The 22,376-nt window shown below is 50.3% G+C and overlaps 1 protein-coding gene across 2 annotated transcripts; it reads right to left on the bottom strand.

Moving 5' to 3' along the window:
- Positions 1-3,250: 3,250 nt before the first annotated feature.
- SDSL (serine dehydratase like) lies at positions 3,251-15,226 on the bottom strand. 2 transcript variants are annotated; one of them, XM_043901722.1, is made up of 8 exons: positions 15,053-15,226; positions 10,602-10,796; positions 10,263-10,302; positions 9,421-9,560; positions 7,840-7,928; positions 6,728-6,955; positions 4,626-4,750; positions 3,251-3,662 (listed from the first exon to the last, which is right to left on the bottom strand). In XM_043901722.1, the coding sequence occupies exons 2-8, from the start codon at positions 10,773-10,775 to the stop codon at positions 3,469-3,471; spliced, it is 990 nt and encodes a 329-aa protein (XP_043757657.1). In that variant the 5' UTR covers positions 10,776-10,796; positions 15,053-15,226; the 3' UTR covers positions 3,251-3,468. The 2 variants fall into 2 exon arrangements, with proteins under 2 accessions (XP_043757657.1, XP_043757658.1); XM_043901723.1 differs by lacking the exon at positions 15,053-15,226 and adding an exon at positions 14,682-14,857.
- Between the last annotated feature and the right edge of the window lie 7,150 nt (positions 15,227-22,376).

Here is a 22,376-nt window from a genome sequence, read left to right as displayed (position 1 = left end):
AAAAACACCTCCTTTGCCAGCTAAAGGCTGGATTTCTGCCCTCTGTACCATCTTGGCTCACGCTGGAGTGGGGTGGAGTGGCGGATTAGATGGAGGTGGGCCTCTGGAGGCAGGGGTTCTAAAGTCACCTGATGCAGGAACAGGGGACACCTTGGTCAACAGACCCTGCAAGGAACCATGGGCATTCCCCCCTTCCATGGAGAGGGGCCCTGGCTGGGATGGGGAATCTGGGTGTATCTCAGTAGGTACACACTCCTAGTGACCCAGTGTTCACTGCTCTCCCTGCAGCCTTAGACCAACACAGAAAATCTGCTCCCAGGACCCTAATCGTAGGCTCCCCGTTTTCCCCACCAAGTGGAGGGAGGGCAGAGGCAATGGCAAGAGTCTCTCAGCCCTGGTGCCCATCCTGCTGGATCAGGTCATAACAACCATCACCTCAGTGCCAACCACCCACGCCCCGCTCTCTCCCCGTGTCCCCCCTGCCCTCGGCATTCCTTGGGTGTCAATCAGGAAGGACCACGCACCAAGGTAACAGACGGGTGTTATCCAGACAGCGTCAACAGACCCCTCGGCGTCTTATCTCCAGCTTGCCGAGGGCAGGAGAGGAGCAAACAGCAGCTGACGAGTCTCCCAAGGGTGCAGCCAAGGATGGGAGCCCAGGTGGGAGACAGAGCACCTGGGATGGAGACGGCCCTGCCAGCTCACCTGGTTGTGGAGATGGTCTCCGGCTGAAGCAATCTCAGGGGGCTTCAGGGAAGAGGCTGCCTTCACACGGGGCTTCGAAGAGTGTGTGGGGTTTAGAAGCTTAAGGGCGCGGCAGGCAGGGAACAGGGCTTGAGCAAAGGAGAGGAGGTAGGAGAGCCGTGGTGGCTAGAGGCACAAGCCCAGATGTTTACATAGCAGGTTTCCCGTTTGGCTGTGTGACTTGGAATAAGTGCTCGACGGTTCTGCGCCTTGGTTTCCTCATTTGCAAAAATGAAGGTAATAACAGCATCTACAACGTGGGTTATTGTGGGATTAAATAAAATGACTGGGGGTGGGAGGTAGGCTCAAGAAGGAGGGGATATATGTATGTTGTTTAGTTGCTAAGTCACGTCCCACTCTTTGCGACCCCGTGCACTGTAGCCCGCCAGGCTCCTCTGTCCGTGACATTTCCCAGGCAAGAATACTGGAGTGAGTTGCCATTTCCTTCTCCAGGGGACCTTCCCGACCCAGGGACCGAACCTGCATCTCCTGCATTGGTAGGCAGATTCTTTACCAGTGAGTAACCAGGGAAGCCCAGATATATGTATACTTACAGCTGATTCAGGTTGTTATACAGGAGAAATTAACACAACCTTGTAAAGCAATTATCCTCCAATTAAAAATAAAATAAATGAAATGACTGTTAAGACCCCTAGCTCACAGTACAATACAATATACACAAGCTCAATACAAGAATAAATGCTAATTCCTCCACACCCTCATCGTTGGGGGCGGAACACTCAGAAGATGGTAAAAACCTGCAATGACTGAAAGACTACTTATGCTGAGTCCTCGTAATAATCTGCACCCAACCCACTTTACAGACTAGAACACTGAGGCACTAAACTAGAGCATCATTGACTCAAGGTCACCAGGGTAGTGAGTAGGAACAAAATTCAGGCTGGCTGTGTCTGGCTCTGGGGCATTCAGTGTCTCTTCTGGTAACTCACAAGGACAAAAGTCTGCGTCCTGGAGGCTTCTGGAGGGAACTGAAGTCAATGTCTGCGATCAAAAGGAAGATGAAACAGAGGCAGTGGGAGAGGCAGAGGCAGAGAGAGAGACCACTGCCGCTCTCAAATCCTTCTCTTGAGAAAAGGAGGAGACATCTGGTGGAGGGAGCAGTCTGGCCCAAGGAAAGGAGGTGGGAAGCAGCGAGTGGGCCCCCTCCAGCACAGAGGGGCAGCCTGAAGCCCAGAGAGGGGAGGGCACTTGCACAGGGTCACACAGCCCCCAAGAGGCAGCCCCAACAGCGGGACCTGGGGAGCTGGATTCTGCCTTAAGCTGTGACGCAGGGAGGCCCCCACTCTGAGCTTTGTTCCCTGCTGCACTGGGAGAGGTCGGACAGGGCTCTCCCCATGCCAAGACCTCGTGGGGCCATCTGTCTCTGGGACTTCAGCACCCCCTAGCAGATTGGAGCCAAGGAAGACCCTGGAACAGGTCTCACCTGCCTGGAGGCTCTGCCTTCCCATTGGAGACGCTTTGCTGCCCCCTGGTGGCTGCAAAGGATTCTAATTTCCTCTGTTTGCAAAGAGCTCCCTTTGCAGGGCTGACCAGAGCCCATTTCCAGAATCAGTCCCCTCCCTCCTTGTGACCCTCAGGTGTGTCCAGACCCACCGGGAGGCCATACCTCCTTCTCCAATGGCCCACCACCCAAAAAAAAAAAAAAAAAAAGAAAGAAAGAAAAGAAAAAGGCAGAAATCCAAGAAATACAGTCATGTTGAAAAATCCCGGATTTGAAACGGGCTGGTCTACATTCCAGACTGTGTGCCCTTAATCAAGGTATGTCACCTTCTTGAGCCTCAGTGTCCCCATCTGTAGAACAGGGACGATAATAATGGTTTCTAATCCATGGTGCCTTTGTGAATGTTAAAAAGGACAACGAATAGAAAGTTCTTAGAAGTTCTAGCACATGACAAGTATTTTGTAAAGATTGGTGAAGGGACTTCTCTGGTGGTTCAGTGGTTAAAAACCCGCCTGCCCATACAGGGGACACAGGCTCAAATCCTGGTCTGGGAACTGAGATCCCATAGGTCTCGGGACAACTAAGCCCATGCACCACAACTAATGAGCCCATGGGCTCCGGAGCCCATGCTCCTCAGCAAGAGAAGCCATTGCAGTGAGTAGCCCATGCATAGCAGCTAGACAGCAGTCCCCACTTGAGGCAGCTAGACAAAGCCCATACGCAGCAATGAAGACCACGTGCAGCCAAAAATAAAGGAATAAAATATTTTTAAAAAAAGATTGGTGGAGTTGTCCTCGCTGACCCAGGGCTGAGAAGTGACAGAACATTCCCTCCCATTCCTGAGCAGGTCCCCCAGGTAATGGAAGCCTGGTAAGGAACTCAGCATGGCCAGAGTCCCTTAGAAACCTGAGTTTTGAATTCTTGGTTTTATTGCCCAAGCTGTAAGATGTGAAAAGAGTCACTTCATCAGAGCACTGACATCAAGGTTGCCGTGTGCCTTCTGAGTCCATGAAGGTTAAAAAAAAAAAAATGGACACGCTAGAGTTACAGACTCAACTCAGAAAGGGTTTATTGGCCAGAGCTGCAGGGAAGCCAAAGGGACAAGTCCAGGTGGGCTTCCTGCAGGAGGTGGCCAGCATGGTAGCACAGGGCGGCTTCTACTGGCTTTCATGAGCTCAGAGGCCCCTCAATCAGCTATATGGGTGTCCAGGAGCCTCTTGGGGATCACTAGAACCCAGCCGGCCCTCCCAAACCAGGAGCCCTCAATCCTGGCCCAGCTGGGCTTTCAGAGCCTGTAGCTCTCTACTGTCGATGCTGTTGCCTCCACACACGATGACCACGACTGAGGCTGGGGAAGGGCACAGGTGGCCCTCAGCCTGGAGCCTCCCCAGGAGGCCTGAGTAGATGGCAGCTAAGGCTGCCCCGCAGGCAGGCTCCACCAGTGTTCGTTCATCATCTGCCCAGAGAGGGGGATGGAGGTGGAAGGGAGGAAAGGGAAGGAAAACCAGTTAGTGCTCAGCAGGCTCTGGGCAATGCAGTTCCATGAAGCCAGCCATCCAGGCATCCATCTCACAATCTATCATTTGTCTGACCCTCTGTCCATCCATCAATCTGACCATCTATCCCTCGATCCATCCGCCTTTCATCCATCCATCCATCCATCATTAGACTGTCTGTCTGTCCATCTATCAGTGTATCTATCAATCATTGTATCATCCATCCATCCATCCATTCATCCATCATTTGACTGTCTGTCCATCCATCAATGTATCCATTAATCAATGTGTCCACCCATCCATCCATCCATTTCTATGTCATTTGTCAATCCACTGCCCATCAATCCAGCCAGCCAGCCGCCACCCATCCACCTATTCATTATCCACCTTTCCACTCACTCAAACATTCACCCATTCATTCAACAAATATTTATTGAGCACCCCCTCCCTGCCAGGCCCTGGGAACACAACAGTGAGCAAGACCTACCAGCCCCCACCCTCATAGAGTTCACAGTCTAGTGATGTAGGTGAATAAGAATCTGGCACTTGTAAGAATGGTGGATTGGTGCACAGGAAGTCTTCAGCTCTGGTGGAGTGGGGGTGGGAAATCAGAGGAGGCTTCCTGGAGGAGGTGCCATGATGGGCTGAGTAGCCCTTTAGTTACATGAAAACAATAGGCACCAGGGCCAGGATGGGGAGCCAGAGGGAAGAAGAGTTTGTACAGAAATCTGGAGGCTAGAGACAGGACACACTTCTTCTTCACCCCCACCCCTTCCATTCACTGTGTACACTTACTGCATGATTACTGTATACCAGCCCTGTGACAGGCACTGAGGATATGGACACAGGAAAATACACTCTCTCCAGGGGATCCAGGGACCCCGTGGGTTTCCAGGCCCAGGTGGAGGGCACTGCTCACTCACCCAGGAATCGCTGCACAGCGCTCACGGCTTCAGCATCCTCCACCACCTCAGAGAGGATCCTAAACTCCTTTGTACACTCCAGGGCCCGGGCCGCCACTGTCCTGGCTCCCAGGCACTTGGCTAGACTGCAGGAGTGGGCAGTGGGGCAGGGAAGGCAGGGGTGTGGAGAAGAGTTTGGGAATCAGGTCTCCTCCCCGCACAGCCCCAGCCCTCCCCAGCCCCAGGCACCCCTCCCATCCTGCAGCAGGCCCAGGGCTCAGCATTTTAAGAGTCTAGAGCAATGCCTGAGTCAGGGGCAGCACTCAAAAATTATGTGTCCCATGAATGGCTGATCAGCACACATCCCTCTGACTCTACAACCACGACTGTGCTGTTCTTGCACAGACCCCAGAAAGCCAAGCCTAGAAAATGATTCTTTCATTGTATTCATTCATAACCACTTACCGTGTCTATACCATAGCTGTATTTATTGACTGTTCACAGGGTGCTGGATGCGCGGATTTTCCTGGGGGATCTTTTGTTTGTTTTATTTCTTGGTTGCATCATACAGCCTGGCATGTGGGAATCTTAGATTCCTGACCAGGGACTGAATCCGCACCCTTGGAGTGGAAGCGCAGAGTTGTAAACACTGGGCCACCAGAGAAGTCCCCAGGATTTTCTATTTTAATTCTTACAATCTCCCTTGGAGTTAGAAATGTATGAGTCCCATTTTAAGGTCAGGAAACTGAAGTTCAGAGAGGTTGAGCAACTTGCTCAAGGACACATAGCGAGTCAACAGCAGAATGTGGGTTCAAATTCAGGCAGTCCGGCTCCAGAGCCCATGCTCTTTACCTCTGTGCTTGGGATGACCTACCTGCTGGTATTTTCCTGAGCTGGGCAGTGTTTCAGGGCCAGGAGAGCTTTTGCTGAGCTCATCAGAACTGACTGAGTCCTACGTGGCCCACAGCATGGACTCTTGTGCCAGGCTGCCTGGTTTCAAACCTGGGTTCTAAACTAGCTGTGTGACCTTGGGAAAGTCACTTCACCTCTCTGAGCCTCAGTTTCCTCATCTGAAAAATAGAGATAATAATAATAGCTAGGGGTACTTCCCTGGCAGTCCAATAGTTAAGACTCTGAGCTTCCTCTGCAGGGGGAATGGGTTCAGTTCCTGGTTGGGGAACTAAGATCCCACATGCGGCAAGGTCAAAATAAGATGAAGAAGAATAGCTGGCTCACAAGGCTGTCGTGGAGAATGAGTTAAAGCATTTCAAGTGCTTAGAAGAGAGCCTTCCAGATAGTGAGTGCTATAAAAGTGTTAGCTGCAATTATGGTTGTTGCTCTTATCCAGAACCAAGTCTGGGAGTGGAGACAACAGTGAATACGGAAACCCAAAGATAAGTAAATAAATAACCACTGTAGGAAGATGCCATGAGGGAGAACTTGGGAAGAAAACCTCCAACAACAGGGTTTGGGGGAGACTCTCTCTGGGGGAGAGAAACCAACCAGAGAGGAGGGAACCCCAGCGCTTCCGGGCAGAGGACACAGCCTGTGCAAAAGCGTGGAGGGAGGAAAGTGCCCAGCCCATTCAAGGGACAGGAAGACAGGCCAGTGGCTGGACTGGAGTGGGGAGGGGTCTGATTCCAGCCTGAGAGCTTGGGGAATGCGCTGATGGGTTTAAGTAGGGAATGAAAAATTCCTGTAGATCTGTCATGCAGGATTAAGGAGACCCCATGGAGGGACTTCCCTGGTGATCCAGTGGTTAAGACTCTGCCCTTCCAATGCAAGGGGCATGGGTTCCATTCCTGCTCAGGGAACTAAAATCCTGCATACCGCATGGCACAGCCAAAAAAAAAAAAAAAAGAAAAGAAAAATTAAAAGATAATTAAACACTTAAGGACTTCCCTAGCATTCCAGTGATTAAGACGCACTTCCACTGCAGAAGGCATAGGTTTGATCCCTGGTCAGGAAAATAAGATCCCACGTGCCATGTGGTGCAGCCAAAAAAAATTTTTTTAATTAAAAAAAAAAAGGAGACCCCCTTGAGTGCTCCCACCCTCACTAATTGGGACCGAGAAGCCCCAGGACAGCCCAGCACCCCACAAATGCCCCCAGCCCACGCCTACCTAGTGATGCTGGGCAGCGTCACCAGCCTGCCTGCCTTGACGGCCGCGTTGAAGCAGTGTGTCCCTTGGGTCTCCATGGCGATTATGGGCACGTGTTGCCAGCCCACCTCTGCCAGACCAGCTGACACCCCGGCCAGGAGACCTCCGCCCCCGACTGCCAGCACCAGGGCACCAGGTGGGGCCCCCAGGGCGGCCTTCAGCTCCCGCACCAGGCTTATGTGGCCTTCCCTGTGGGACGAAGGGAGCGGGAGAGAGGGGCAGGGCTGAGGGAGGACCCGGTCCCCAAGGCTCACAGGGACACAGCCCCCCACATCGCCATCCCCCACCCCATCCACGGCAAGGGGAGGGGAGACCCTGCCACACTTAGTTCACCCAGCTTCCACCCACTCAGTTTATCCATCCACTCATTCTTTCTCCTCTTTGTCAGCCTCCCAGGCACTTTCTCAATCCATTTCATCCATCCCACAACTTTGGAAAGAGGCAGCGTTTGTGTGTCTGGTTAAGAGCAGACCAGCATGGGACTTCCCTGGTGGTCTAGTAGTTAAGACTCCTTGCTTCCACTGCAGGAGCCATGGGTTCGATCCCTGGTCAGGGAACTAAGATCCGGCATGCCACACGGTGTGGCCAAAATTAAAAGGCAGACCAGTGTATCACTTGGAATCAGGCCAACTCATGCCCTGGGTCTGGGACCCAAGGTCTCCACCACTTACTAGCTGTGTGATCTTCAGCGAGTTGCTTGATCCCTCTGGGCCTCACCGGTAAAATGGACCGGTGAGGCCATTTCCTCATCAGTAAAATGGACATAAAAAATCCATCTCTCTTGGGGAGGAATAAATGGATTAAATGTGTCCCAAAGTACACACTCAGTCAAGGGGATTTATTCTTAGCATTTCCATCTTACACATGTGGAAACTGAGGCGCAGGGTGCTAAGACACTGCAGGGTCAAACAACTCAGGAGGGGCAGAGGTGGGGTCTGGACCTCCGTGTGCCTGACTTCTAAGCCTCTTCTCCTCTCTTAGCTTCAATTTTCCCTTCTCTCCAATGGGAGGACCCTGACTCAATGAGGGTCTCCCAGCACTGACCTCCATAGGGGAAGGGACACCAGCCTTACCATATCAGGGGGTGGTCAAATGGAGGGATGTTCACCCAGCCGTCATTCTTGGCCAACTCTTGCGCCCTCAGATTGGCCTCATCCCAGTTCTAAAGAGAAACCAAGACCCTCAGAAGATGGGAATCAGACAGCTACAGAGGTTGGAGCAGTGCCTGAGGTCTCCTGGATGACTCCAGGGCCTGACAGACTGGGGAGACCCCCAAGGGTGAGACCAGAGCTGGGGTGGACCCGACAGCCTCCTGGGACAACAGCAGAGCTTCTGGGTGGAGAAAAAGATGCCACGTGATTTCCGCAATTGCATGGGACCCATTCAGCTGCCAGCCTGGATGAGAACAAAGCCCACCAACCTTCGGTGCTGGGAAGGGGGAATTCTGAGCTTCCAAAGCAGGGGGTATGGGTTGGATCCCTGGTCAGGAAATTAAATCCCACATGTTGTGGGGAAAAGCCTTAGCAATTAATTAATTGCTAACTCAGTCAGTAAAGAATCTGCCTGCATTGCAGGAGACCTGGGTTCAATTCCTGGGTTGGGAAGATCCCCTAGAGAAGGAAATGACAACCCACTCCAGTATTCTTGCCTGGAGGATCCCCATGGACAGAAGAGCCTGGCAAGCTACAGTCCAAGGGATCCCAAGAGTCAGACACAACTTAGCTCCTAAACCACCACCACCACCAATTATTAATTAATTAAAGATAAAACCTGTTTGAGACCCCAAGGACTGTAGCCTACCAGGCTCTCCGCTGTCCATGGAGTTCTTTAGGCAAGAATACTGGAGTGGGTTGCCATTTCCTTCTCCTAGGGATCTTCCCAAGCCAGGGATCAAACCTGGGTCTCCCACATTGCAGGCATTTTCTTTAGCATCTGAGCCACAAGGAAAGCCCAATAATTAATTAATTGTTAATTATTACTTAATTAAAGATAAAATCTGTTTTCTAGGGATGACAGCCAGCTGGCTGGATGGATAGATTTTTTTTCCTTCTTCCCAGGAAGGGAGAAGGGTTACATGTTAAGTCTGTTTCTTTGGTAGCAAAGTGAGCCAGTGACATCCTCATCAGATGATATCCTTTCATATCAGGTGGCCTCAGAGCGGTGGATGATGCTATCATGATCTTTACATTTTCTTGTCTTATTGAATGGTAAAAAATGTATAGTGAATCATACCAAGGGTTAATGAGGAGGTAGGGAGACAGATGGAGTAGGAAATGGCAACCCACTCCAGTATTCTTGCCTGGAAAATTCCATGGTCAGAGGAGCCTGGTGGGCTGCTGTCCATGGGATTGCAAAGAGTTGGACGTGACTGAGCACACACATGCACACACACAGGGAGACAGATACTCTCCTGATAATCACCAGCTTCCTGTTTCTCCTGGGTTCACACAGGAAGTCTTCTCCAGATGCAGAGAGACAAGTCAGCAGATCTCAGCCCTTAATATACATCACGTCTCACTCACCCCTCACGTCTCACGCACCCCTCAGCTTAGCCATCCTAAGGGCATAGTTCACCAAACGGAAAAAGAGACAGTCTCTCAGGGGCGAGGGAGGAACAGCCCCTCCAGCTGCTTTGCCCTTCTTGGGGTCCTTACCTTTCCAATCAGCTGAACTTCGGCCCCCTCCCCCTGCAGCCTCTTCACCACATTCACAGAGGTGCCTTCGGGGAGCACAATGGTGGCTGGGATGCCCAGCTTCCGGGCGGCATAAGCAGCAGCAATGCCCGCATTACCCCCTGCAGAGGCAGTAGACGAGGGCGCTCTGGGCAGTTGCATTAGTCTATTGACACACTATTCTCCTGCCCGCTCCACCCCCTCCCCCCAATTTTCCTTTGGGAGCCACGCCCTCCCGACGCTTGCATGCCCCTCATTGGCCCCAGAGGTGGACACGTGATCTAGGTGGAGCCAATCAGAGAACTCAACCACCTGAAACATGATTTGTTCAGGGATGAGTGCATGATACAAGCTGGGCCAAAAAGACCAATTCATAGATCGAGGAGGCCACAGGGAAGGGATCCTCCCTTTTCACTATGGTTGGCAGGATGGTAGGAGGCAAGCTTAAAACTCCCGATGGCCATCAGGCAGTCTATATGAGAGAAGAGTTAGTGTAGAGGGAAGGCAAACCAAGAAAAGTGGAGATACAGAGGAGAGCACCCGGATCCAGCTGTGCCTGAAACACATTATCCCAAGAATTCTTTGGTTCTTGGGAGTCCGTAATTTAAACCTGTATGAATTAGGTTTCTATCAACTTACTACCAGGAGGCTTGAATGATGGGAAGGGAGCAGAACATACAAAGCAGCCATCTGCCATGACCTTGATAAGACTGGACCTTTAAGAAGAGGCCAAGCCCTGGACACCTCCTGCAGCTCCAACTCCTCCCCCTCCACCACACCCAGCCCCCGAGGATCCTCACGAAGTAGAAAGGGGGCAGGCTCACCTGAGGAACACACCAGGTGTCTGCATCCCTTTTTGGCCACCTAGGAAGACAAGGAAAGTGGGAGGGGGCTGACCCAAACAGATGTCCTGGAGCCCTGGGGCGGGGGGGGGGGGGGATGGAGTTGGATTCTCCCCATTGTCCTCCACTCCAGTATTCTTGCCTGGAGAATTCCATTGACAGAGGAGCCTGGTGGACTACAGTCCTTGGGGTTGCAACGAGTCGGAGTGACTAAGCACAGCACAGCGCACCACATCGTTCTCCAACTCTCGCCATCCCTCGTCCTGCCCACAGCACTCCCTTCCCAGCTCTGCAACCTCACTCCTCCCCTCCTGCCCTCACCTCTTGGCACAAATGCCCGATACCGCGGATCTTGAAGGAGCCTGTCGGCTGCACATTCTCATACTTGAGGAAGACAGGCATGCCTGCCACCTGGGACAGCGCCCAGCTCTCCAGCAGAGGGGTGACGATGTGGAAGGGCTCACCCTTGGCACATTCCTCCAGAGGGCTCTTCATCTCGGCAACCACTTGGAGGGCCTGCAGGAGGGCGGAAACATCATAGCCCAGGCGGCTCCAGCCCAGAGTCCCTCTAACTAGGACCGTGGAGGGGGAGGGGAGAAGCACCTTGGCCTGGCTCCCTTCATCCCAGGTGGCTGCCAAGCTGTGAGGCTCCGGGCAAGTATCTGCACCTCTCTGGGCCTCAGTTTGACCATCCGGTCAAGCAGATTTGTACTAAGGGCACTTTTCTTCTGTTAATGTGCATGCTACAGCGCAGGAATGGAGAATGTGGCCAATAGCAGTGATGAATGAATGAGACTGGGAGAATTCATGCAGTCATCATTCATTGATTCAAAAAAAAAAAAAAAAATTCCTGAGCACCTGCTGTGTCCCAGGCAGTTTCAGGTTTAGGGGCCCAGGAGTGGACAGGTCAGAGGCAGCCCCATGTTTTAGTTGGGGATACAGAATCAAAGAATTGCAACCTGGAGTGACCTAGTGGGGAGGGCACTATTATAGAGGATGGTCAGGAAAGATCCTTTCCCAGGAAAGAAACATTTTTTAAAAAATTTGTATTAAGGGGACTTCCCTTGTGGGACTCTGCACTTCCAGTGTAGGGGACACAGGTTCTACCACTGGTTGGCAAACAAAGAGCCCATATACCTCGGGGGGAAAAAAATTAAAAACTTGTACTATGGAAAATTTAAGAAGCATCTGATGTAGCCACCACTCAGCTTCAAGAGTCATCAGCTCATGCCTGCCTTGTTTGCTTCATATCTGTACCCATCCCCCTTCCCGTATTATTATTTTTTCCACCTTTATTATTATATTTTCCTCCCATATTATTTGATCTGTAAATATTTCAGCATATAGCTATGAAATTAAAGAACTATTTTTAAACACTGTAGCCACAGTTTCAGAGCAGTATACATTTGTCCAAACTCTTCGAATTCTAACCTTGAGTAAGCTAATTTTATATCATGGAAATTATACCTCAGTGATGTTCATTTTTAAAAATGTAATCACAATACCATTATCACATTTAAAAATATTAACAATCATTTCTTAACATCATCAAATATCTGCTAAGTGTTCAAAATTCCAATCATCTCACTAAATGTGATTAACGGTCGGTTTTGCAGCTGGTGACAGTTTAAGGTTTTTAACAGTTTGAATAGGGTTGCAGACAGGAGCTGTGCATTTTGGTTGGTCGAGAGATAATTTAATTTTCTTTTGATCTGCAGCTTCTCAAAGGGGAAGGGCTTCCCTGGTGGCTCAGTGGTAAAGAATCCGCCTGCCAATGCAGGAGACATGGGTTCGATCCCTGGGTCAGGAAGATCCCCTGGAGAAGGAAATGGCAAGCCACTCCAGTATTCTTGCCTGGGAAATCCCATGGACAGAGGAGCCTGGCAGGCTACAGACCATGAGGTGGCAGAGTCAGACACGACTTAGCAACTAAACAACAACAACAACAACAAAGGGGAAACTTTGAGATGAACAAGGAGAGAAGCAAGGGAAAAGCATTCCTGCAGAGGGAACAACAGATGGAAACACCGCTTGAGGGGCATGGACTTGGAGCGTTCCTGGCGCTGATGAGACAAGGGACTGGGTAGAGGTAAGAAAACGAGGCAACAAAGAAAGGTGCTTAGTCTTGTGAGAGCAGGACCCTAAAGAAGGCTGAGCAACAAAGCACTGATGCTTGCAAACTGTGGTGCTGGAGAAGAGTCTTGAGAAATCCTTTGGACTGCAAGGAGATCAAACCAGTTGATCCTAAAGGAAATCATCCCTGAATATTCAATGGAAGGACTGATGCTGAAGCTGGAGCTCCAATACTTTGGCCACCTGATGCGAAGAACCGACACATTAGAGAAGACCCTGATGCTGGGAAAGATTGAAGGCAAGAGGAGAGGGGGGCGACAGAGGATGAGATGGTTGGATGGCATCACCAACTCAATGGACATGAGTTTGAGCAAACTCTAGGAGATAATGAAGGACAGGGAAGCCTGGCGCGCTGCTGTCCAAGGGGTCACAAAGGGTCGGGCAAGACCGAGGGACTGAACAAGGAGAGGTGAGCAGCGATGTTGGGGAGGGCGTTCCAGCCCACAGTGAGGAGTTGGGATATTATTCTTTCTACTTGCAGATGGGAAGCCGCTGGGAGGTTTGAAGCTAAGATGCGGGTGAGTGAGTGAGTGAATGAACCAGTGTGAAACGGCAAGAAGCAGAGAGGGAGGAAGTTAGAAGTGAAGGAAAGTAGAAGGATTTTTTGTTTGTTTGTTTGTTTGGTTTGTTTTGTTTTGTTTTTTAAGGAGCAAACGCTGTGTCCCTTTTATTTTTCTTTTGGGAGGGAAAAGCGTTGGGCAGCCTCCTTGCAGTTCCACTAATTGCCACTAGGAGGAGCGCATCAACCTCCATCAGCTACCGCCAGCTCAAAGCTTCTAGTCCACACTTACTAAGTCAGGGCTGGGCTCTGCACGTCAGAGGGTCCTGGGTCTTTTATCCCTGGATTTGACTCTGAGTCCTTGCTGGGATGGCCTTGAGATTCCCCAGGCAGGGCAAAGCCTGAAACACTTCCACCCAGTTCCATCCAGGGAAATTCATGGCATTGGGGGAGAGCAGCCTGTGGGCCACCCAAATCCAGCAGACCCAGTCCTGGGCTTCAGCTTGGCTCCAGAGCCCAGTAATTTGAGTTTGGGGTCAATCAGAGGGCAAAGTTATAAACTAGCTATGAGTTCCTGGCTGTGTAACATAAGCAAGTGTCTCAACGTCTCTGTGCCTGTTTCCCCTCCTAAAATGGGGATAATAACATCCCAACTCACAGGTTCAGTTCAGTTCAGTTCAGCCGCTCAGTCGTGTCCAACTCTTTGCGACCCCATGAATCGCAGGGTGCAGATTTAACCACTCCAGTATTCTTGCCTGGAGAATCCCATAAACAGAGAAGCCTGGCAGGCTACAGTCCATGGGGTCACAAAGAGTCAGATATGACTGAGCGGCTCAGCACAATAATAATAACAGATATCCTTTGTTGAGTCCCTATTATGTGCCAGAAATTGGCTGAGTCTTTTGGAGGTGTCCACTCCTTGGGGTCTTTTAACAATGCTAATATGCTCATCCTTACTCTAGAATGTTTACAAAGCCCGAACCTAGGAACTGGGGATACCATGGTGAACAAAATAGACATCTACTTTTGGAGGGGACTTTATAGTCTTACAAAGGGATAATGAAGATCCCACATGCCGCGACTAAGACCCAGTGCAGCCAAATAAATAAGTTAATTAAAAAAAATTTTTTTTAACCTGACACCTAAAAAAATAAGAATGAACTAACCACACAACAAACTGGGAGAAGAACTTGGGCATCACAGGATCACTGTGAGGGTTAAGCGAGGCCTTATATTAAATAATAAAGATATCAACTCTGCCTGACCCACAATAACAGCTAATAGTTATATGGGACTTACTGTGAGCCAGGTACTATGCCAAGCACTTTATAGTAATTACAACAACTCTGAGATAGGTTCAGTTATTAACTCTACTTTATAGACAATGAAACTGAGGCTCAGAGAGTTTAAGTATTAATAACTGGCCCAAGGTCTCACAGCTAGAAATGGCATGGCCAGGATTCCAAGTCAGGCAGTACAAGTTGGCATCTGTGCCCTTCCCACCATGCTGTACTTTCTCTTTTAGAGTAGCATTATTTTTATGATTAAAGATGTGAGCATTTAGCACTTGACCACCGGTTGTCTTTAGAAGCAAATGCTCCTGGTTCAGTCCTCAGGCTCCCCCAGTGCTCTTGGTTAGACTGCCCAGGAAAGAACAGCAGGCATCAGTTAAATGAACGAGTCCCAAGTTGCCAACAGCCTTATCAAGCCCAGACGCCCATGAGGACACCTGCTACACCTATGAATTAGGGTAAAGACCAACTAGCTACCTTTCCCACCTCCTTTGTCCTTCAGGCTTTTCTCCAGAGGCCGCCTGGGTGACACTCCACAGCCAAATCCTCGATGCCAGGGTTGGGGAACCTCACCACCTCTTAGTTGCCAGAATGCTCAGCCCCACCACCCTGTGAGGAGAGTGGGCTCCCCAGTCTTCAGGGTCCTGGGCCCCCAGCCTTCTGCTGCCAGGCAGACAGGCCACAAGAGCCCAGAGCTGAACCTTTGGGAGGACTTCGGACAGCCTCACTCTCCCACTTTCTGTCCAACCACCTGGGACTTGGCTCCAGAACCTTCCAAGCAAACCTCTACTCACATTCACAAATGCACACAGAGTCCCAGGGCCCTATTTGGGCCCAGACCCACTTACCTTCCTTCCCAACAGTTCTCAGACCAGCTCGGGCCCAGTCCACTGCCCATCAGCCTTCCTGGGCACCAGCTGTGCCAACTCCCTGCAGCCTCCCGTGGTGTTGGCACCTCCCCCCGTGTTAAAGGAGTAGCTCTCCACTGGAGGAAAAAGGGGACAAGACCAGCCTTCACTGCTTCTCAGTTTGGTGTCCCAGACATGTGATGACCTAGCCCCATTTCACAGATAAAAAACCTGAGGCCCAGAAATGGAAACTCACCTGGCCAAGGCCACCCAACCAGCAAGGGTCACCCTTTACCCCTCCCTCTGGATTGCCTCTGCTGTGACACAGACACGTCCAAGTCCAGTGCTTGTCCCAAATGGCAAGCCACTTCCCCAGGACCACTGTCAAGGTCAGCTTAGGTCTGAGAAGAGAAAACAAGGATAAAGAAACAATTACTATCTGTCACATGAGAAAGGCATGTTTCCTTCTGAAGTTCCTCCTCACCTCTGATATTTTATGCCCAACATTGGGACTCAAACAATTATTTGTTGTTCAAATGAATAATTCTGACAATCGATTCATTCATTCTAAGAATATTTATCGGACACCGACTCTAGGTCAAGCCCTGGGACCATTAGCCTCAAACAAGACAGCATGTACCCTGCCCTCAAGAAGCCCCAAAGGGGGACTTCCCTGGTGGTCCAGTGGTGAAGGATCTGCTTTGCAATGCAGGGGACATGGGTTCAATCCTGATCAGGGAAGTAAGTAGTTGCCTCATTGCAACTAAGTCTGCACACTCTGGAGCCAGTGTGCCACAGTTAGAGAGGCCATGCCCCGAAACCAAAGATCTCGCATAATGCAACTAAGACCCGATACAGCCAAATAGAATAAGTAAGCCCCAAGGGACCACTGAAGAGCAGTTGTGATCAGTGCTGTCAGATGTTGGCGGGAAGCGGGGAGGGCCAGGGCTGTGGGTGCCCAGAGCAGGCACCTCACCTGGCCCCTGGAGGCCGGGAAGGCTTCCTGGAGGAGGAGACTGAGTGAAACCAGGAGTCAGGAACACGGAAAACAAAGGTCTGAAACTAAAAAAAAATGGGGTGTTCCAGGAACAGATGTGTGCCGTAGGACTGGTACAGAAAAGGCAAGGGTGGGAGAGGAAGTGGGTTTGGGGCTGGAGAGGTGGGCAGGGACCAGTGCCCACAGGATGCCCCTACCAATGCAGGGTGTGGACCTCACCCAGGGCACTGGGGAGCATGGAAGGCATTAGGCAGGAGAATGACATGATCAGATTCCTGTATTGTCTCTATCACCATCTCATTGGGGGATTCTGAGCTGGTCACATCCATGGGGGCAAGCAGGCTCAGTTTTCCTCTGTGTCAGACTGGATGTGAGGTCCAGGAAGCACGTGACAGCCCAGATGGTCTGGGCCCTTCTTGGCCTGAGTGTGACCTCCCCGGATTTGATGATTAACTCCCAACCCTTTGGGGTCAAGGGGAACTGCTTGGTCATGATTCTTCATAAGGACTTTAGCAGTTTCATCCCCTCCTCACACTAAGCACATGCCATCCTTGTCAGGTGTCCTGTCCTGGACGAGGAACTGGGGACACGGAGGTGGTAAAACCTAATTTATGCCCTGAGGTGGCCCCCAGCCTGAGGGGGAGAGGAAGATACCAATTCAGTGACAACCCTTACATCCCCTAAGAGGACACAGAACAGAAGGTCCCCAAAGGGCAGCTGAGGGTGGGGGTGATCAGGGAGGACTTCCTGGAGGAGGGGGGCTTTAGCATACATGCTCAGACAAGAAGCATGACAGCCACATTTACTGCAGGTCTACTGCATGCCAGCCCTTCTGTGTTGACAAGAGAGTCCCATAGGCTTTTGTTTGTCTTGTTTGTTTGTTTGGCTCCACTGGCTCTTCACTGGGGTGTGTGGGCTTTCCAGCTGTGGTGCAAGGGCTTAGTTGCCCTGCAGTATGTGGGGTCTTAGTTCCCTCTCAAAGTTTATTTTAATAGTTGAGTATTTATAGCCTCTGTGTGGGTGTGCATAAAGTAATATCCAGAATTTTATGGATATTATCGCTTAGAAAGAAGCTAAGGCAGGTATTAAACTTTTTAAATGGAGTTTGTGGTTTTAAAAAATATGAAGTAGTAGCAGTAAGTTTCTGGCGTGAAGAGGCAATAACAATAACAAATAACCTTGAAGCCAGGCTCTAGTACAAATACCAGCTTTGCACTTACTGGCTGTGTGACTTTCGATAAGTTGCTTAACTTCTCTGTGCCTTGTTTTCTCAAGCGTTGTTATTGTTCAATTGCTAAACCATGTCCGACTCTTTGTGATTCCATGGACTGCAGCACGCCAGGCTTCCCTGTCCTTCACGGTCTCCTAGAGTTTGCTCCAACACATGTCCATGGAGTCGGTGATGTCATCCAACCATCTCATGCTCTGTCGTCCCCTTCTCCCAACCTCAATCTTTCCCAGCATCAGGGTCTTTTCCTACGAGTTGGCTCTTCGAATCAGGTGGTCAGAGTATGGGAGCTTCAGCTTCAATGACAGTCCTTCCAATGAATATTCAGGGTTGAGTTCCTTTAGGATTGACTGGTTTAATCTCTTTGCAGTCCAAGGGACTCTCAAGAGTCTTCTCCAGCGCCACAATTTGAAATCATCAGTTCTTCAGTGCTCTTTATGGTCCAACTCTCACTTCCATACATGACTACTGGAAAAACCATAACTCTGACCTTTGTCGGCAAAGCAATGTCTCTGCTTTTCAATACAGTGTCTAGTTTTGTCATAGCTTTTCTTCCAAGGAGAGGGGGTCTTTTAATTTCATGACTGCAGACACCATCCAAAGTAATTTTGGAGCCCAAATAAAATTTGTCACTATTTCCATTTTTCCCCATCTATTTGCCATGAAGTCATGGGACCAGATGCCGTGAACTTCATTTTTTGAATGTTGAGTTTTAAGCCAGCTTTTTCACTCTCCTCTTTCACTTTTATCAAGAGTCTCTTTAGTTCCTCCTCACTTTCTGCCATTAGAGTGGTATCATCTGCATGTCTGAGGTTGTTGATATTTCGAGGTGTGGGTCGGCAGCAGCCTGCTTTGGGGACAGGGACACTGGCTGTAGCAGTCCTGGAAGGTTTGTGTTGGCATAAGTGCTTTCGGAGGTCGCCTTTAGCCCTACCATGGAGCCTGTCGACTCCAGGACCCGGCCAAACAACAAGAGGGAGGGAGCACAGCCCCACCCATCAGCAGACAACTGGATTAAAGATTTACTGAGCAGGGCCCTGCTTACCAGAACAAGACCCAGGATTCTCAAATGTGGGGTGAGCATTAAATACAACTTCCTTTGTGGAGTTGATGTGAAGATCAAAAGAGTTAACGGATGTGAAATATTGAGAACAGTAGCAGGATTTCCCTGGTGGTCCAGTGGTTAAGAAGCCACACTTCCAATGCAGGGGGCTGCAGGTTCGATCCCGCAGGCCCACTGCTCGGCGTGGCCAAACAAAGAAAAACACAGAACAGTAGGAAGAATTTTGTGTTCGCTGCTGCTGCTGCTGCTGTCACCATGATGAAAGGTGTGACACAAGAGTGTGGTAACAATTGCACCAGCAGCCCATGACATGGCAAGACATTACTCTATCACAGAATGATTACAACACCTAGGGGGAGGTGGGCATTGTAGTGAACGCCGCATCGTGGAGTCAGACGTGGCTCAGAGAGGCCGAGTCACTTTCCTGGGGTCACACAGCTGTGGCCAAGCCAGGGCTTAGACCCACCCAGAGGGGCCAGGCTCCAGAGCTCCTGATCCGGAAGAGGATTGGGTGGGAAAGCCAGAGTGGTCATATCAGAGAGCAGAGGAGGCTGGAGAGGGGTCCGGGTCACTGACCCTTCCCCCCCACACCCCGTCCCCCTCCTGCCCCAAAGCCACATTCATTAGCCGGTCCCTATCCCTGACATCTCAGGCCACTGAACGCTCATCCTGGCCAGCTTCCTGGATTATTCATTAAGCTTCATTTCACCATCCTCAACCCCAGCTGGCCTTCTTGTTCCCAGGGCAGGGGAACTACACAGAGAGGAGGGACGGAGTCTTGGACACGAGGGTCTGGCCCTCGGGACTTGCAGGGTCAACCTTGGGCTCCGTGTCGTACATATTCCAAGTCTGAGGCTCAGTTCCATTAACAGGTGAAACAGCAGGGGCTCGGACAGTCAAGCAAGCAGCCCGGCTAGGGAGCCACCCCAGCGGGATGTGGCCCCGCGTCTTCTGACACCCGGTGGTGCTGGTCTAGTCGCTCAGTTGTGTCTGATTCTTCGCCACCCCCATGGACTGTAGCCCACCAGGCTGCTCTGTCCATGGGATTTCCCAGGCAAGAATACTGGGGTGGGTTGCCATTTCCTCCTCCAGGGGATCTTCCCAACCCAGGGATCAAACCCGCATCTGGTACATCTGAGCTAACGTCTCAGACACTCACCAAGATGGTAAATCATTCCAGAGCAGAGAGGGTCTTAAACTAGGGGGTGATGTTTTTGCAGGCTGTTGCTGATTCACTCTGTCCTCCGTAGAGGAACACGGCTCTCTATCTGCCACTGTCCCCATCTTTCTCTGTTGCCTTCCCAACACCCAGCAGGCTCCTACTTGGTCCCTGGAGTTATTTGAGTTTGCCTGCCCTGGGAACCTTTGGGCAGAGGAACTCTTCCTCTCTCTTCTTGCCCCTGAAAAGGAAAGGAGTCAGTTATTAAAGGAGAAACTGAGGCACAGGATAAGGTTCTGTGACTTGCCCCCAATTGCCCAGCAAATAGCCCACAGGACCAATCATTGAGAGATACCACATCTAACATGGATGCTCTTGTCCCAAGAGGCATACACATTCACAGCCATGATATCTGACCTGGAAGTATCTGTAGGGGGCATCTAACCCATCCTTACTGTGGATGGCAAAGATGGGGCCCAGAGGAAAATGGGAAACCGTTCTGGCCCTATGTTCAGATTTTTCTAAATAAAGATAAATGGATAGACTGCTTTTAGGGTGCGATGTATTAAATATTGTACAATATATTAAGTAATCAGAAACTCTAGGGGGTGATTACAGGGAGGGAAAGACAGGGAAGCCTGGTGTGCTACAGTCCATGGGGTCATGAAGAGTCGGACACGACTTGGCGACTGAACAACAGAAGGATGTGGTACAACTCTATACGCTTTTTTGTGTGTTTGGAAACAGTCTTTATTACAATATTAACTTTTTAAAATACTTATTTATTTGACTGCACCCAGTCTTAGTTGTGGCATGTGGGATCTAACTTCCTGACCAGTGATCAAACCCAGGCCCCCTGCAAATGGGAGCGTGGAGTCTTAAACACTGGACTACCAGGGAAGTCCCATGATGGAGATATGATATATTAAGAATATTATCTTATCACTGCTTCCCCCTTGCTTCACTCCCCTGGGGAGAAGAGAGACAGAGAGACAGACAGAGACAGAGAGACAGAAAGAGAGGCAGAGAGACAGTAAGAGACAAAGAGACAGATCAGAGAGAAACAGAAACAGAGAAAGAGCAAGAGAAAATGAAAAAAAGAGGGAAGGAAAGAAAGAAAGGGTCCTACTTGTAGCGTTTGCTAATTCTCATGGTATCAATACTGCCCCAGCAGAGAGTTTCCCTGGTGGCTCAGACGGTAAAGAATCTGCCTGCAATGCTGGAGACCTGGGTTCCATCCCTGGGTTAGGAAGATCCCCTGGAGGAGGGAATGGCAGCCCACTCCAGTATTCTTGCCTGGTGAATCCCCATGGACAGAGGAGCCTAGTGGGCTACAGCCCGTGGGGTCGCAAAGAGTCAGACACGATTGAGTAACTAACACTTTCTTGCAAAACAGAGAAGGGAGTGAAGACACCTTCACTCCTGTACCGTTCTCTGAAGTGGTTGCCTGTGACCCCCAGACGATGGGGCAAGGATCCGCGTGGCTGGAAATGAGGAAGGGTGCCCCCTACAAGCTGGAGTCGGGTGGGGTCAGGGTACAGACCAAGGGAGGCCCAGGCAGCCTCTCCACCCCATCTCAATCCTGGAATGTCATTGCCATCCCTGGGCAGGGGCAGGGTGGGGAGGGAAAACCCCTCGTTGTATCCAATGATTTATCTGCTTGAAATAAAAATTAAGCTGATTTAGAGGAAAATAAAGAAGTCATCTGTTGCACACTGGTCTTGTGTTCTGAGGCTGAAACTCTGCAAATATCTTGTTTTTTTGGTGAACTTTGGACAAAATCAGTCACAGGTCATTTAGTCTTAGTCAACTCCTTACACGTTAATGGGTGGGTAATGATAACCCCAAGGGGGGGTGGCCAGTGTGTCCAGTTTGAGCCACAGGGCCCACCAAGGGACTGTTTGTCCTGTTTGGGGATGACGCAAACCCGGACAGCATCACCACATGCAGTGCCATCAAATGGCTCAAGGAGGGTTCCAAAAGGTCTGGGTCAAATCGAATGATGGACTGAAGCCAGGTGAAAGAAAATAAAGAGGGCTGCCTGCCAAGTCCTACAGCCAGGGCCACAGAGGTTAAATGAATTAAACCCAAAACAAGTGAAGTGTGATTCGACTGTATTAATCTCATCAAGAAAATACTTAAACTTCTCTGGGGGTTGACTGAGTAGCAGCTAGACATAGAACAACAGATATTTTGTTTGTTTTGTTTGGGTTTTGGGTTTTTGTTTTTTTTTTTAACACTGAGCCAAGTGGCTTGAGGGATCTTAGTTCCCTGACCAGGAATCAAACCCTGGAAGCACGGAGTCTTAACCATTGGACCTCCAGGAATTCCCAGAACAACAGTTTTTTAGATAAAGTACAGCTTCCCTGGTGGCTCAGAAGGTAAAGAATCTTCCAGCAATGCAGGAGACCTAGGTTTGATCCCTGGGTTGGGAAGATTCCCTGGAGGAGGACAAGGCAACCCATTCTTGCCTGGAGAATGTCCATGGACAGAGGAGCCCGGTGGGTTACAGTCCACAGGGTTGCAAAGTGTTGGACACGACTGAACAGCTAAACACACAGCACATGTCTTTCACCCACACAAGATCACGTGGTCATGTTAATAAAAGTAAAGAAGATAGAACAAGGGAGGACACAGTCGCATTCTATAATACTCTCAAGCAGAATTTTTCAGCTTCTGCACTATTGGCATTTGGGGCCTGATGATTCTTTGTCGGGGGTGGGGGGTATGCTGTCCTGTACACTATAGGATGTTGAGTGAGTGGAGGGGAGAGTGACAAATCCAGTGGGGGACAAGTTAGTACAGACCTGCCCTCAGGATGTTCATGGTCTTCTGGGAAGAGTCCCAGGGGCTGCCAGGCTGCAGAATCTCAAAGAG

This window comes from Cervus elaphus, chromosome 5 (assembly GCF_910594005.1).
Source record: "Cervus elaphus chromosome 5, mCerEla1.1, whole genome shotgun sequence".
Classification (NCBI taxonomy): Eukaryota; Metazoa; Chordata; class Mammalia; order Artiodactyla; family Cervidae; genus Cervus; species Cervus elaphus.
The sequence above is the reverse complement of the archived record's forward strand: the minus strand, read 5'-3'. Positions and strand labels throughout refer to the sequence as shown.